This window comes from Procambarus clarkii, chromosome 76 (genome assembly GCF_040958095.1).
Source record: "Procambarus clarkii isolate CNS0578487 chromosome 76, FALCON_Pclarkii_2.0, whole genome shotgun sequence".
NCBI classification, from domain to species: domain Eukaryota; kingdom Metazoa; phylum Arthropoda; class Malacostraca; order Decapoda; family Cambaridae; genus Procambarus; species Procambarus clarkii.
Window position 1 is genome coordinate 21227302 of NC_091225.1, and position 17965 is coordinate 21245266.

At 43.4% G+C, this 17965-nt stretch overlaps 1 protein-coding gene across 1 annotated transcript in view; it reads left to right on the forward strand.

The window, feature by feature from the left end:
• LOC123771471 (corticotropin-releasing factor-binding protein) overlaps positions 1-17965 on the forward strand; it is a 225385-nt gene that overhangs the window by 179925 nt on the left and 27495 nt on the right. Inside the window, exons 5-6 of the mRNA XM_045764024.2 lie at positions 10363-10541; positions 15673-15781. Coding sequence (XP_045619980.1) covers positions 10363-10541; positions 15673-15781 — 288 coding nt within the window. The remainder of the gene's footprint in view (positions 1-10362; positions 10542-15672; positions 15782-17965) is intronic.

Here is a 17965-nt window from a genome sequence, read left to right on the forward strand (position 1 = left end):
GGACACAGGTGGAAACTGAGTGCCTAAATGAGCCACAGAGATATTAGAAAGAACTTTTTTAGTGTCAGAGTGGTTGACAAATGGAATGCATTAGGGGGTGATGTGGTGGAGGCTGACTCCATACACAGTTTCAAGTGTAGATATGACAGAGCCCGATAGGCTCAGGAAATTGTACACCTGTTGATTGACGGTTGAGAGGCGGGACCAAAGAGCCAGAGCTCAACCCCCGCAAACACAACTAAGTGAGTACACACACACAAGCGGCGGCGCGGCGCTTGTGTGTGTGTGTGTGTGTGTGTGTGTGTGTGTGTGTGTGTGTGTGTGTGTGTGTGTGTGTGTGTGTGTGTGTGTGTGTGTGTGATTTAATGTGATTCATGTGATTTAATAAAATCACATGAATACCAGAGCATATACTTTGGTGAGAAGCTAAACTTCAGAGACAGAACCAAAAAACTGAACCTCCCTTTCTCCCCCTCACCTCTCTCTCTCTCTCTCTCTCTCTCTCTCTCTCTCTCTCTCTCTCTCTCTCTCCCTCTCTCTCTCCCTCTCTCTCTCCCTCTCTCTCTCTCTCTCTCTCTCTCTCTCTCTCTCTCTCTCTCCCTCTCTCTCTCTCTCTCTCTCTCTCCTTCCCTACCTCTCTCTCTCTCTCTCTCTCTCAACAGAATTTGACACTCCCGTTTTCTGTGATAATCTCGATAACGTAAAACTGTTAATTTGCTAAAACAATTCTTGTGTTGTCTCTCCTCACGGCCTGATCACGCTCTGATGTATTACCGTTTTTCTTCACATTTTTCATCCAAGTCATTTTTAATTTTGTTGGCATCCCTCCTGAAGCCTCTCTGCCTGACTCCCTCTCCACTTCCTTTTTCACATCCATCTCCTCTCATTTCCCTCTCTCTCCCTCTCTCATCACCATCATCGCACCACCGTTATCCGGCCAGAACAGATATCGCAAGATAGCCCACTTTAACGAGGGCCGGCTGGAAACATCCCCCACGACGACTATTAGTACCTAGTCAACACCGATGACTGTAAACACACCAACGGAATACATCCAAGATTGTAAACTCACAACATGGAACACATTGAACAGTGTAGTAGCTTATCTTTCCTGACCTTGTGGTTATCTTTCCTTACCTTTCCTGACCTTGTGGTTATCTTTCCTTACCTTTCCTTACCTTTCCTTACCTTGTAGTTACCTTTCCTTACCTTGTAGTTACCTTTCCTTACCTTATAGTTACCTTTCCTTACCTTGTAGTTACCTTTCCTTACCTTGTGGTTACCTTTCCTTACCTTATAGTTACCTTTCCTTACCTTGTAGTTACCTTTCCTTACCTTGCGATTACCTTTCCTTACCTTCCAATGGTACCAGAGGTTCAACGTCCCCGCGGCCCGGTCTGTGACCAGGGCTCCTGGTTGGTCGTCTGGTCAACTAGGCTGTTCGACGCAATTGCTGGCAACCTCACGTATGAATCACAGCTTTGTTGATCAGGTATCCTTTGAACGTCTTTATAATTTTCTCCTTTGAACACTGCGAGAGGTCGGCCAGATATGCCTCTTTTGGGTAGAGAGTGTTGGAAAGTCTTGGGTGTTGATAAGAGTTCTCTCTCAGCGTACCTATTGTATCTCTGCGCTTTTCAATGGGGTTATTTTGCACTTCCTGCCATGCCTTCTAATTAATAATAATAATTCATTGTCTCGGAGGACAGGCAGGCAGTGTATATATATACAGGTTAGGTTTATATCGAGTTCCCCCCCCCCCCCTCCCTGGATGGGACTTCGATATACAACCTGTCCTCAAACCAAGTTCATTCCATCCAGCGGTCGACCCAAAAGGCACATACATCAATTTTATAATGATGTTCATTCAAAATAGGAATTTTCTCAAATATATATTAATATTGTTATATGTTAGCATACTGTGCATATTTAGGCACTGGTTAGGTTAGGTATTTAAGTTCTGTTGGCGGTTATTTGTATTTGTAGTACGTGGGTGAAGCATTTACAGCGTTGTGGTTCGAACAAAATTGTAAGTGAAGCACTTATTCCAGAAGTGTTCGAACGTCATCAGTTGTGAGTCGTGTGTAAACCGTTTATCATTCATAAACAGCGGGTTTGGCGGATGCATGGAATGGACTTTGGCCTTTGAACAAATTCACAAGGGCCGTGACGAGGATTCGAACCTGCGTCCGGGAGCATCCCATCGAATCCTCGTCACGGCCCTTGTGGATTTGTTCATTTGATGCATCACGTTAGTGTGATCTCTGTGTGTAATGACTTTAGCCTTTGTTTATTAGAATGGGCTGCGATATAAGTATCGAGTACCCTTAAGTGGTCGATTAAGTATCGAAATGCGCCCAACCATATCTGTCCTGCCCAGGATTCGAACCCGGAATTCTTGATTGTGAGGCGAAAACAAACCCGACTGTACTAGCGAAACTACCTGGTCTCATGTGATGTTATTTCCGTGTATAGATCTGGAACCATTCCTTCCAGTATTTTCCATATGTAAATTATTATGTATTTCTCCCGCATGTGCACTAGGAAATACAGATTTCAAATTTTAAGCGGTCTCACCAATGCACATATTGTATTGAGTGGATTCTTGCAGTAAATGATCTCTCCACAAGTCAAGCCTGGCCTCGGGCCGGGCTTGGGGAGTGGAAGAACTCCCAGAACCCCATCAACCAGGTATCAACCAGGTATCCACGCTCTCCAGGTCGGCAAATTCTCAAGCTTTCAATTGGATTGTTAGTGAGCAAGAGTATTCCACCCTAAGGAGCACTAGCGTCTTAACAGAATTCACCGGTATAGCATCTCTTGTTTGAAAGGTCCTTGTTATCCAACCTGTCATTTTCTTGCAGTTGTGACGGCCACTCTTATTGACCTTTTTAAAAGTACGATCTTCCGGCATGATTACTCCCAAATCTTTGACATTTTGTCTTTCAATGGTGCGCTTTGACTAAGTTTTATATGCTGTTTCTGTATATATATATAATGTATTTTTTCCATAGCGCAGTAGCTGCAATTTATCCAGCTACTGCGAATAGTACACAAGAATAGTACACTAAGAATAGTACACTAAGAATAGTACACAAGAATAGTACACTAAGAATAGTACACAAGAATAGTACACAAGAATAGTACACAAGAATAGTACACAAGAATAGTACACAAGAATGGTACACAAGAATAGTACACAAGAATAGTACACAAGAATAGTACACTAAGAATAGTACACAAGAATAGTACACAAGAATAGTACACTAAGAATAGTACACAAGAATAGTACACAAGAATAGTACACTAAGAATAGTACACAAGAATAGTACACAAGAATAGTACACTAAGAATAGTACACAAGAATAGTACACAAGAATAGTACACAAGAATAGTACACTAAGAATGGTACACAAGAATAGTATACAAGAATAGTATACAAGAATAGTATACAAGAATAGTACACAAGAATAGTACACAAGAATAGTACACAAGAATAGTACACTAAGAATAGTACACAAGAATAGTACACAAGAATAGTACACAAGAATAGTACACTAAGAATAGTACACTAAGAATGGTACACAAGAATAGTACACAAGAATAGTACACTAAGAATAGTACACAAGAATAGTACACTAAGAATAGTACACAAGAATAGTACACAAGAATAGTACACAAGAATAGTACACTAAGAATAGTACACTAAGAATGGTACACAAGAATAGTACACAAGAATAGTACACTAAGAATAGTACACAAGAATAGTACACAAGAATAGTACACAAGAATAGTACACTAAGAATAGTACACAAGAATAGTACACAAGAATAGTACACAAGAATAGTACACTAAGAATAGTACACAAGAATAGTACACAAGAATAGTACACAAGAATAGTACACAAGAATAGTACACAAGAATAGTACACAAGAATAGTACACAAGAATAGTACACAAGAATAGTACACAAGAATAGTACACAAGAATGGTACACAAGAATAGTACACTAAGAATGGTACACAAGAATAGTACACAAGAATAGTACACTAAGAATGGTGACAGCAGGAAGGAACCAGATGAACATTCATCTGATTGTTTACTTTGCAATCATCGAACCCTCGCTGGAGAATTGACTGGCTACTGGGTAAATGACTGGATAAATGACTGGATAAATGACTGGATAAATGACTGGATAAGTGACTGGATAAATGACTGGATAAATGACTGGATAAGTGACTGGATAAATGACTGGATAAATGACTGGATAAGTGACTGGATAAGTGACTGGATAAATGACTGGATAAGTGACTGGATAAATGACTGGATAAGTGACTGGATAAATGACTGGATAAATGACTGGATAAATGACTGGATAAGTGACTGGATAAGTGACTGGATAAATGACTGGATAATGACTGGATAAATGACTGGATAAATGACTGGATAATGACTGGATAATGACAGGATAAATGACTGGATAATGACTGGATAAATGACTGGATAATGACTGGATAAATGACTGGATAAATGACTGGATAAATGACTGGATAAATGACTGGATAATGACTGGATAATGACAGGATAAATGACTGGATAAACGACTGGATAAATGACTGGATAATGACTGGATAAATGACTGGATAAATGACTGGATAATGACTGGGTAAATGACAGGATAAATGACTGGATAAATGACTGGATAAATGACTGGATAAATGACTGGATAATGACTGGATAATGACAGGATAAATGACTGGATAAATGACTGGATAAATGACTGGATAATGACTGGATAAATGACTGGATAAATGACTGGATAATGACTGGATAAATGACTGGATAATGACTGGATAAATGACTGTATAAGTGACTGGATAATGACAGGATAAATGACTGGATAAATGACTGGATAATGACTGGATAAATGACTGGATAATGACAGGATAAATGACTGGATAAATGACTGGATAAATGACTGGATAATGACTGGATAAATGACTGGATAAATGACTGGATAATGACTGGATAAATGACTGGATAATGACTGGATAATGACTGGATAAATGACTGGATAATGACTGGATAATGACAGGATAAATGACTGGATAATGACTGGATAAATGACTGAATAATGACAGGATAAATGACTGGATAAATGACTGGATAAGTGACTGAATAATGACTGGATAAATGATTGGATAATGACAGGATAAATGAATGGATAATGACTAGATAAATGACTGGATAATGACAGGATAAATGACTGGATAATGACAGGATAAATTACTGGATAAATGACTGAATAAATGGCTGGATAAATGACTGGATAATGACTGGATAAATGACTAGATAAATGACTGGATAATGACAGGATAAATTACTGGATAATGACTGGATAATTGGCTGTTCTCATGGTAGCTGGAACACCCGCTGGAACGCTAACAAGGAGATAGATGGAAACTAAGTGCCTGACTATGCCTCACAAATAAAAAAAAGAACAGTTTCAGTGTCAGTAGTAAACAAATGAACTGGTCTAAGAAGTGAGGTGGTGGAGGCAGACTCCATTCACAGCTTTAATTACAGATACGACAGAGCCCAATAGGCTCTGATACACCAGACGATTAAGGGTTAAGGACCCAGGAACCGTAGTTCGCCCTCAGGCTCTCACAAACACAACTAGGTGAGTACGCAAGCCCTCAGACGTGCCGGAATTATATCAAGTGAAGTGAGGAAAAATATACTAAATAGATACCGCAACTGAAGGCTATCAGAGATGCCCAAAGGTCAAAAAATTCAAGTGAGCAAAGAAAAAACAAGATGGAACGTGATAATCTTTGAAAGCATCAAAGGATTGGCTTTGAATTGAAACCCGAATGAAGACAATCAAGACTCACCTATAGACAAACACCACAAGACAGGAATTTAAACTAGAAAATAACTACACAAGAAATGGAAGAAATTATTGATTCTTTAAATAAAGTTCTTCTGGAGAGCCACACAGGTTCTCCACGAAGCGCTACGTGGAAGAGTCACTTGCGAGGGATGAGGGGCATGAAGAGCTACTGAAGGAACTAACCCTGGCCACGCTAGAAAAAAAGGAGGGTGCAGGAAGATATGATAGAGATGTATATAATACTTAGGGGGGGGGGGCGGTATGGACAGAGTGCTGAGCGATATATCTCACCCTCCCTCACCCTACACAATCTCATCTCAACTCAGCCTCCCCTTCCTCCTCTCACCCACTCACCCCCACACCACACTAAACATCCCCCACCCTAACTCCCCATCCCATATCCTCCCCCCCCCTTCCCATAACTCCAACTACCTACCCTCCATCCCTCGCTCCCCTTCCCTTCCTGAGGATGGATGGCTGCGATAATTGGACGGTGCCCTGGCTATCATTATGTGCTTCGTTTTCCAGTACGTTATCTTCCACCTTCCCCCTGTTATCTCCCGCGTCTGAGATGCTCCCTCAGGGACACGGAGAGCCTACATCAGGTACACTTTCAGGGGAATGAAGGAGTAGAAATGGAGAAGAGTAGGGAAGAGGAATAGAGGGGAAAAATGAATAAAGAGGGAGAGAAAGGATGTGAAATGTCTACCTCACCGACCTCCTACTCCACATTCCTATCACCATGACTGCATGTATATACTGGCGTTATATAAAGGAAGGGAAATGCATACTAACACGAGGGTCATTAACATCTGCAGCAATTTCTTCCTAATGTGGACGATGATTGGTCGCATTTGTGGCAGAGAGAGAACCAGTGATGATCATTACTCGAATGATATTAAATTTGAGACAGGCATAGGGATGAGTGGGAGAAACAAATGGTGTTCAGTGATGAACGCAAAATAAACAGATTTTAAATAAAACAAAATAAAGAAAATAATTAATAAACCAAATAAACAAAACTTATTTTATTAATTTGATTAAAGATATAAAAATAAAATAAACAAAACGGAAGACAGATTTGGTGCTAAATGATAAAAGTTGATATCTTGTCGATCACGTTTAACTCATTAATGACTATGAAGAACAACGTGCTGAGCCCAACAAGCACGACAGTCAAGAAACTTACATTTATAAAAGGAGGAGTGTTTACTTTCTCGACCGCAGTGGTTGCAAAACTTTATAATGAAACACAAGTTTGTTACCATCTTGAGGGATGTACAGCTCTCCTGGAGGGCCACCTCCCCCCCCCCCCCCCACCCACCAACTATAATTAGTCGAATTATGGACAATATAGAGAAGCAAAGACTAATTGCTAGTCCTAATTCAACCCGGTTGGGACTGTTAGTATGTAAACGACCCATCCTCTCAACTAGTGCGTCTCATTTTCTACGTTATGGTCCCCAAAGTATAAATTACTAAGTTGACCAGACCACACATTAGAAGTTGAAGGGACGACGACGTTTCGGTCCGTCCTGGACCATTCTCAAGTCGATTGTAATCACAATCTCAATCGACTTGAGAATGGTCCAGGACGGACCGAAACGTCGTCGTCCCTTCACTTTCTAGTGTGTGGTTTGGTCAACATATTTCAGCCACGTTATTGTGATTCCTCGTCTGCAAAAATATACACGTTTTCTATGCATTGGTAGGTTAGGTTAAGTGGGTTGCTTGGGTTTCTATGTTTTGGGTTAGGTTAGCCCTTTGTATATTGTACATTTATTGCGTATCGAGAAGACGAAAAACATATCAGAACCTTCAACATCAGACAGGTGTGGGCGGCCTTACTATTACTTATTACAACGACACTTTTTCCAACCTTGTGGACAACCAGAAGCAGGAAGCCACAATACAAGACGCTCAGCCGCCAACAGCCTTACGCTGTCTTAATCCGCCATTCTCAAAAACATCACTCCATCAGCGGTCGCTTATTCCTAGGCTGACTAGCATTTGAAAAACATGTTCACACAACGTGTGAACTCAAGTGAACCAACCATATGAAGGTTCTGGCACAATGATGGCTCCTGGATCATCCTAATCCTTACGTAATTGCTACATTGTTACATAACATTAATAAAGATTATTCATATTGTAAAATAGAGAGAGAGAGAGAGAGAGAGAGAGAGAGAGAGAGAGAGAGAGAGAGAGAGAGAGAGAGAGAGAGAGAGAGAGAGAGAGAGAGAGAGAGAGAGAGAGAGAGAGAGAGAGAGAGAGAGAGAGAGAGAGAGAGAGAGAGAGAGATCACACAATCATATTCATTAAATAAAATCCCAGATCAAGTTACCAGATTGTATATTAAATATTGGAGAAAACAGAACTGCATAATACATTCTACCCATTAAACCCCCCCCCCTGTCCCACACAGTTCCTACCCCCACACACCTGATGCACTCCGTACCCCACACACCTGACTATTACACATGTTATTCGCCACCATGTAGCCCAAACGGCTCCGTCTTTAGCACACTTGTTTCGTGGTAGTGATTCCAGATCCACGATTGGTTAGGTTGGCATGGTGGCTTAGGTTCGTGGGGTTTCGAACCCTTTTGTTTTTCTATGTTGTGGCAAATTAAAGTTAACGGACTCCCTAATTAACCTCAATGGTAATATATAAACAAAGAATTTGTTAAGTGGGAGTCGAACCAAGGGCTTGGTGGATGTCTGGCAGCCGTAATTCACTACCTGGGGCCAGATTCACGAAGTAGTTACGCAAGTACTTACGAACATGTACATCCTTCCTCAATCTTTGACGGCTTTGGTTACATTTATTAAACAGTTTACAAACATGAAAACTTGCCAATCAACTGTTGTTATTGTTATAAACAGCCTCCTGGTGCTTCGGAGCTCATTAACTGTTTAATAATTGTAAACAAAGCCGCCAAAGATTGAGAAAAGATGTACATGTTCGTAAGTACTTGCGTAACTGCTTCGTGAATCTATCCTCTGGTCACTGGTACCGCCAGTCTGACCAATGGTACATGTAGTAAAGGTCATTAACCAGACCACACACTAGAAGGTGAAGGGACGACGACGTTTCGGTCCGTCCTGGACCATTCTCAATCGACTTGAGAATGGTCCAGGACGGGCCGAAACGTCGTCGTCCCTTCACCTTCTAGTGTGTGGTCTGATCAACATACTTCAGCCACGTTATTGTGACTCATCGCCTGCATAGTAAGGGTCATTAACCTGGAAGTGAGTGAGGAGTGAATGAGGTAGAAGGGTGAGAAGTACTCACCTTGGCGTCCCAATGAGTAAGACTGGGTAGTACTCATCCAGGTCGCACTCTGAAATAGAATCAAAGACTAAGATCAATGTGTGTGAGTACATGTACTAGCCAACATGTCCATACGGCTCCTAGAGAAAATCTCAGTTTTCAAATTTCAAATTTGTATCTCAAAATTTCAAAATCTTAGTTTCAAATGTCTTCAGACTATTTGTAGTCTATGGCAATCACTCAGTTTTCATGTTTTTCTTATCATACTTATATTAAAAAAAAGATTATTTGGCGCCTTCAATACCAAAAAAGTTCTCTCTGACATCCCTGTGACCTACCGTTGAACAATGCTTTACTTTGTCAATTCCAAAAATAATCTTTTACGTGATTATCATGTCCCCGTTATACCTACTCGTCTCCAGTATGGTGAGGTTAAGTTCTCTGTCTTTCCTCGTAGCTCAAGTCCTTCAGCTCAGGATCCAGTCTTATGATGCTATTTATGTGCGTGTTACAAAGGTAGTTTATAGGGCCAAAAATGCTTTTTCGTCCATGTTTCAGAAGGCTACACGGACGTTGGCCAGTTTGGCCCATGCTGGTGAATGAGAGAGAGAGAGAGAGAGAGAGAGAGAGAGAGAGAGAGAGAGAGAGAGAGAGAGAGAGAGAGAGAGAGAGAGAGAGAGAGAGAGAGAGAGAGAGAGAGAGACAGACAGAGACAGAGAGAGATAGACAGAGACACAGAGAGAGATAGACAGAGACACAGAGAGAGAGAGACAGAGACACAGAGAGAGATAGACAGAGAGGCAGAGAGAGAGAGAGACAGAGACACACAGAGAGAGAGAGAGAGAGAGAGAGAGAGAGAGAGAGAGAGAGAGAGAGAGAGAGAGAGAGAGAGAGAGAGAGAGAGAGAGACAGAGAGAGAGAGAGAGAGAGAGAGACAGACAGAGAGAGAGAGAGAGACAGAGAGAGAGAGAGAGAGAGAGAGAGAGAGAGAGAGAGAGAGAGAGAGAGAGAGAGAGAGAGAGAGAGAGAGAGAGAGAGAGAGAGAGAGACAGAGAGAGAGAGAGAGAGAGAGAGAGAGAGAGAGAGAGAGAGAGAGAGAGAGAGAGAGAGAGAGAGAGAGAGAGAGAGAGAGAGAGAGAGAGAGAGAGAGAGACACACACACACCACACTAACCAGTGCCTGCCCTCCCACAGCGTGCAACATACTGGTGGACGACATGTCTGGAGTCTACACCCTGAGGAACCACGGCCGCCGCTCCAACTGCTCTATAACCACCATCTTCCCCGCCACCGTCTCCATCGTCCAGCTGGCTGTCGGCATCAATGGGGTCGCCATCCCCAACAGGGCCGTCGAAACCGGCGTTCTCAGCAGGGTGAGTACAACCCCTCCCCCTCCCACACACAGTTGATTGACAGTTGAGAGGCGGGACCAAAGAACCAGAGCTCAACCCCAGCAAGCACAACTAGGTGAGAACTACGTCAGTACACACACACACACACACACACACACACACACACACACACACACACACACACACACACGGATACATAAGAGCCACAATTAGGACTTCGACAGCAGATGGGAAAAGGATTGTGGTCCTGGTGATCTACAACCCCCTACCGAACAACAGATGACCCAGACAGGAATATGATGTCAACCATAAGGCATGTGACTCGAGGAATTCCCATGGTGTGGAAGAAACGTGGGGAGCAAGATAAGTGGATGTTATAGACAGAAACTTCCTAACACGACACGTGAAGGAAGACACACGAGAAAGGGGAGGGAATACATCGAGCCTATTACATCTGACCCTCACTCAGAATGAGGAAGACATCGAGAACTTGGAACATGAAATGCCACTAGAGTGTTAGTCAGCTGTCACGGGCTGCTTCCTGGGGGTGGAGGCCTGGTCGAGGACCGGGCCGTGGGGACACTAAAAAGCCCCGAAATCATCTCAAGATAACCTCAAGATAACCAAGATAGAAGCCAGTGATGACTGTGTCCTAGTCTTGGATTATATGATCGCACTTAAAACAATGACCACAAGACAAGCGGTCAGGGAAAGGAGACTTCACTATAGAAACGGGGATTAATTTTTTATTTTATTTTATTTTATTTATTTTTATTTATATATATACAAGAAGGTACATTGGGTTTGTGAGAATACATTGGATAGTACAGTATTTACATTCTTGTAAAGCCACTAGTACGCACAGCGTTTCGGGCAGGTCCTTAATCTAGCAGATAATTTTTAGTAGGTAATTTCAATCAGAATTGATAAATGATAAAGATACATTACAAGAGAAAAATGAGATGAGAGAGATAAGTAGGTATATTAAAGCATATTGTTATATTAAAGCTCTGATTGATTACAATGACACCTTGATTAGTAATTTAAACAAGGTTAATAGACACCATACAGCAGATTGACAGCACATATAAGACAGCAATGATCACAATGATAATTGATAATTGCAATGATAATTGATAATTAAAGAAGATCTGGGAGTTGTACAGTGGGAGGAAGAACTTAAAGAGGACAAAAAGTACAGGAAATGATGAACCAAGTCAAACGAAGATGCCAGGAGGCTGAGGAGTGCTTCATAACAAAAAGAAAAAAATGTAGGAGAAAATATAATGACCCAACTCACAATCGACTTGAGAATGGTCCAGGACGGACCGAAACGTCGTCGTCCCTTCAATTTCTAGTGTGTGGTCTGGTCAACATACTTCAGCCACGTTATTGTGACTCATCGCCTGCATATAATGACCCAAGGTTTAATAAACAGTGCCAAGCAGCACAAATGAAAAGCAGGAGGTGAAAAGACAGAGGAAAACAGGAATAGAAAGAGGAAAACAGGAACAGGAAAAAGTTTATCGAGAACGATATTGCTAGTTTATAAGAAGGAAAATGACAGTGAATGACTAAATGACCAGACAACGAAAAACGGGACGAGGCATAAACAGAAAGTGATTAGGAATTTTGCGAGGTACTGACCGCCAGTTTCCGTGGAGTCTCCATAACCGAACCTGAGCAGCTCTCTGCGTTAGAAGAGGAGAAAACCCGAGATGAGAGACTATATAATATAGAGGTGACAGCAGAGGGGGGTAAAAGACAACGGGCTCACCATAGCCCGTGCTACTTGGAACTTTTTGTTCTAGGTAGCGAATCTTAAACAACAACAGGGGGCAGCATAGGCCCTCAGCGTACCTCAGGCAAATATACATAATGAGTCACTATCCAATGGGAGCCGGTCGGCCGAGCGGACAGCACACTGGACTTGTGATCCAGTGGTCCCGGGTTCGATTCCGGGCACCGGTGAGAAACAATGGGTAGAGTTTCTTTCATCCTATGCCCCCTGTTACCTAGCAGTAAAATAGGTACCTGGGTGTTAGTCAGCTGTCACGGGCTGCTTCCTGGGGGTGGAGGCCTGGTCGAGTATCGGGCCGCGGGGACACTAAAGCCCCGAAATCATCTCAAGATAACCTCAAGATAACAAGATCCAACGGACAGCTGTCTAGCTACAGAAAAGGTAAAGGTAGTACCAATGTTTAAGAAAGGAGAGAGAAAAGTGGCACTTAAATATAGAAAAGTCTTACTGACAAGCTAAGTCTTACTTAGTAAGTCTTACTAATCTACAAACAACTTGAAAAAATAATCAGGTTAAGACTAATAACGCACTTAAGAGACAATTACGTATGTGAACGAACACCAACAGGGATTTAGGGAAGGGAAGTCAATCGACTTGAGAATGGTCCAGGACGGACCGAAACGTCGTCGTCGTCCCTTCACCTTCTAGTGTGTGGTCTGGTCAACATACTTCAGCCCCGTTATTGTGACTCATCGCCTGCATAGGGAAGGGAAATCATGCCTAATGAAGAGTTCTGGAGTTCTATGATAAAGTGACAAGACTAAGGCAACACAGGAAAGGCTGAGCAGATTCCATATGTCTAGACTGCCAAAAAAAACCTTTGACACAGCACCTCACAAGAGATTACTATACAGACTTGAGAAGCGGGCGAGAGTAAGCGGAAAAACCCTAACATGGGTAAGTAATTACCTAACAGACAGGAGTCAGAAAGTAACAGATAGCTGGGGCGAGAAGTCGGACTGGTGAAGAGTAACAAATGGGGTATCTTGAGATTATCTTGAGATGATTTCGGGGCTTTAGTGTCCCCGCGGCCCGGTCCTCGACCAGGCCTCCACCCCGAGGAAGCAGCCCGTGACAGCTGACTAACTCCCAGGTACCTATTTTACTGCTAGGTAACAGGGGCATAGGGTGAAAGAAATTCTGCCCATTATTTCTCGCCGGCGGTTGGGATCGAACCCAGGACTACAGGATCACAAATCCAGCGTGCTGTCCGCTCGGCCGACCGGCTCCCCCAAAGATCGGTGCTAGGACCAATTTTATTTCTGATATACGTAAATGACATGTTGAGTCTTGTATGTCAGTGTATGCAGATGATGTGAAATTAATGAGACGAGTTGAGGGCTAACAGACAAGGATTGTACGATTCTCCAAGAAGACTTGAACATGTTGCAGAGATGGAGCCGGTCGGCCGAGCGGACAGCACGCTGGACTTGTGATCCTATGGTCCTGGGTTCGATCCCAGGCGCCGGCGAGAAACATTGGGCAAAGTTCCTTTCACCCTATGCCCCTGTTACCTAGCAGTAAAATAGGTACCTGGGTGTTAGTCAGTTGTCAAGGGCTGTTTCCTAGGGGTGGAGGCCTGGTCGAGGACCGGGCCGCGGGGACACTAAAAAGCCCCGAAATCATCTCAAGATTCAAGAAAAAGATGGTCGATGGCCTACTGAAGTTGCATACGAGCAAGTGTAAAGTCATGGCAATGGGAACATGTGACAGAAGACTACAGGCACAATACACAATGAAGGGAAACTACCTCCTTGTAACGATTCGAAAAAAAAGCGACCTGGGAGTGGACGTAACACCAAACGTAACTCCAGAGGTACATATTAATAGGATAACGTCAGCAGCATACTCTACACTAGCAAAAGTTAGAACATCATTCAGGAACCTGAATAAGGAAGCATTTAGTTAGCTTTACACCGTCTGCATGAGACCAGTCTTAAGAGTATGCTGAAAACCCTAAAGAAACACAATGAAACTAGAAAAAGTTCAAAAGTTTGCGTCGAGGCTCGTCCCAAAACTGAGAGGGATGGGATATGAAGAGAGACTGAAAGAACTGAACCTGACGACGCTAGAAAAAAGGAGAGAGAGGGGAGACATGATAAAGACGTACAAAACACTCAAAGGGATTGGCAGTAGAAATAGAGGAAAACTTCACAATGAATCCCAATAGAACAAGGGGGCCGTGGGTGGAAGCTTGAGACTCAGATGAGTTACAGAGATGTTAAAAAGTTTGTATTTAGCGTAATAGTTGGAAAATGGAATGAACGAGAGGAGCAGGTTGTAGAGGCAAATTCCAGTCATAATTTAAAAAGTAGATATGATAGGAAAATAGGCCAGGAGTCAATGCTTTAGACAACCGGCGGCTAGAAGGGCGGGATCCAAGAACTAATGTCCGATCCTGTAGACACAAATAAGTGTCTGCAGTGTACTCACCTAGTTGTACTCACCTAGTTGTGCTTGCGGGGGTTGAGCTCTGGCTCTTTGGTTCCGCCTCTCAACCGTTAATCAACAGGTGTACAGATTCCTGAGCCTATTGGGCTCTATCATATCTACACTTGAAACTGTGTATGGAGTCAGCCTCCACCACATCACTTCCTAATGCATTCCATTTGTCAACCACTCTGACACTAAAAAAGTTCTTTCTAATATCTCTGTGGCTCATTTGGGCGCTCAGTTTCCACCTGTGTCCCCCTTGTGCGTGTGCCCCTTGTGTTAAATAGCCTATCTTTATCTACCCTATCAATTCCCTTGAGAATCTTGAACGTGGTGATCATGTCCTCCCTAACTCTTCTGTCTTCCAGCGAAGTGAGGTTTAATTCCCGTAGTCTCTCCTCGTATATATAAGTGTGTGTGTGTGTGTGTGTGTGTGGGTGTGTACTCACCTATTTCACCTATTTGTGCTTGCGGGGGTTGAGCTTTGGCTCTTTGGTCCCGCCTCTCAACTGTCGATCAACTGGTGTACAGATTCTTGAGTGTATGTGTGTGCCTGTGTGTACATGCACACACAAACGTATGTACGTGTCTCGCGGCCGAGCGGACAACATTAGGAATTCTCATTCCACGAACCCGGGTACGATTCCCGACCAAATCAGAAACATTACTTTTTCAATCGACTTGAGAATGGTCCAGGACGGACCGAAACGTCGTCGTCCCTTCACCTTCTAGTGTGTGGTCTGGTCAAATTACTTATTCACCTGATGCCTCTGTAGTCCCTCCCACACTGACACAGCCCCTCCTTTCCCATACTAAGACTTCCCCTCCCATATTAACACAGCTTCTCCCACACTGACACAGCCCCTCCTCTCCCATACTAAGACTTCCCCTCCCATATTAACACAGCTTCTCCCACAGTGTGAAAAGCGAGGATCCAGGGACTACGTGCAGATAGGCGGCGCTTCGGGCCTTGACGTCACCAAGATGGAAGTAGAGGACTCTGTGTGTGGCATGGACTCAAACCCTCGTGAGTAACCTATACTGTCTCTCTATATATATTACTATAAGAGAGACTGATTCTCTGTTGTCTTTCTGTACGAAGTTGAAGGCCTCGGGGTTGGGGCTAGCCTCTCCCAAATTGGCAGAGTGGGCTACGGTTGGCATAAAAAGATGTGTAGGTGAATGGATATGTAGATGAATGCACAGATGCCTGAGTAGATGGATGGATATGTGGATGGATGTACAGATAAACTGACAGGTGGATAGGTAGATGGATAAATGGATGGACAGATGAATAGATATATAGATGTATGGATGGATAGATGAGCGGATGGATGAAAAAATGAATAGAGGGATACATAGATGGTGGACAGATAGTTGGATAGAATGATGAATGGATATATAAAAACATATAAATGGATGGATAGATAGATAGACAGATGGGAGATAGACAGACAGATCCGGGCGATGCCAGGTACCATTCCAATTAGTCTTATAAAAGAATGTCTGTCCAGAGTTGAAAGGCAGAGACGCTTCGGGTCAAGTCAGTACTTAACAAAAGAAGGCACCCACTCTTATCTAGAGCTTATCTCGAGATGATTTCGGAGCTCAGCGTCCCCGCGGCCCGGTCCTCGACTAGGCTTTCTTTTTGTTACACATCCCCCAGGAAGCAGCCCGTAGCAGCTGTCTAACTCCCAGGTACCTATTTACCCCTGGGAGAAAATGTAGCACCAGTCGTGTCGTTGGATATTCAGTAGATGTTAAATATCACACAGGGTGTCAATACGAGAAGAAAAGGACATAACGAGTGTTATCAAAGCTATCAGATTCACCCAGAAGTCTATTCGAGGGACAACTGCCCCTCGAGGGACATTAAGAAAGAAAAAATATACGATAGTCCTGAATATCGGGACATTCTTCAAGGAGGTGCGTGACTGTAAGTGGGACACTGGAGTTAAGACACGAAGTAGCGGGGTGGCGTTCCATTAAGTGTCCGGGAGTTTAGCGTGTACTGCCATTATGTAGCCTAGCCAGAGGCGTTTCCCACCATCTATTCCGGTGGTCGGAGGAAGGCCACACGGATATTTTACCGTCAAGAGTGCACAGTTTGTTACCAACGACCGACGACCCTGCCAACGGTCGCGGGTTGAGGAAGGAATGACTGGCTAAAAATCCGACTAAGGAATGTCTTTTTTGGGGAAATTGTTTCACGCTAAACATGAAGCATGTTGAACGTGAACATCTGAGTATCACTCTATACACTCCCATTTATCTACCCACGGTAGGGGGGAGGGGCCTCGTAGCCTGGTGGATAGCGCGCAGGACTCGTAATTCTGTGGCGCGGGTTCGATTCCCGCACGAGGCAGAAACAAATGGGCAAAGTTTCTTTCACCCTGAATGCCCCTGTTACCTAGCAGTAAATAGGTACCTGGGTGTTAGTCAGCTGTCACGGGCTGCTTCCTGGGGGTGGAAGCCTGGTCGAGGACCGGGCCGCGGGGACACTAAAGCCCCGAAATCATCTCAAGATAACCTCAAGATAACGGTAAGTGGAGTAATAATATCAACAGACTGTATTCAAGTTTGATATATTAATGACTTCACATTTAGACCAAAAATTTCTGTTCTTGCACTATATCATGAGGGGATGAACCTAACTTCATCTGTGTCCACTCTGGTTCAAGTTCAAGTATGTTCAATGAGATAAGAATGAAATACATCTCAAAGGGATAGAGTAGCTTAGGCTATTTCTACCCCCCCCCCCCCTCTACTCTTGTCTCTTCAACACACATAAATATACCTGAGAGTCACTATTTATCTAGTGGCCTCAACGAGGAGAGGAAGCCGGCGGCTTGTCAAAGATCCCTCTATTTGGTCTGGTGATTTTTTTCAAGCTGGATTTTTACCACCCACGGGATGAGTATGGGGTGCATTATAAAGAAAGAAATTTCAATTTTATTTTAAAATTCAGCAGTGTTTTCGCATTTAAAGATTCTGCGGATCGGCGGTTTCATAGATTTACAGGCCAGATTTATAGGGAGCCGGCCGGCCGAGCGGACAGCACACTGGACTTGTGATCCTGTGGTCTCGGGTTCGATCCCGGGCGCCGGAGAGAAACAATGGGCAGAGTTTCTTTCACCTTATGCCACTGTTACCTAGCAGTAAAATAGGTACCTGGGTGTTAGTCAGCTGTCACGGGCTGCTTCCTGGGGGT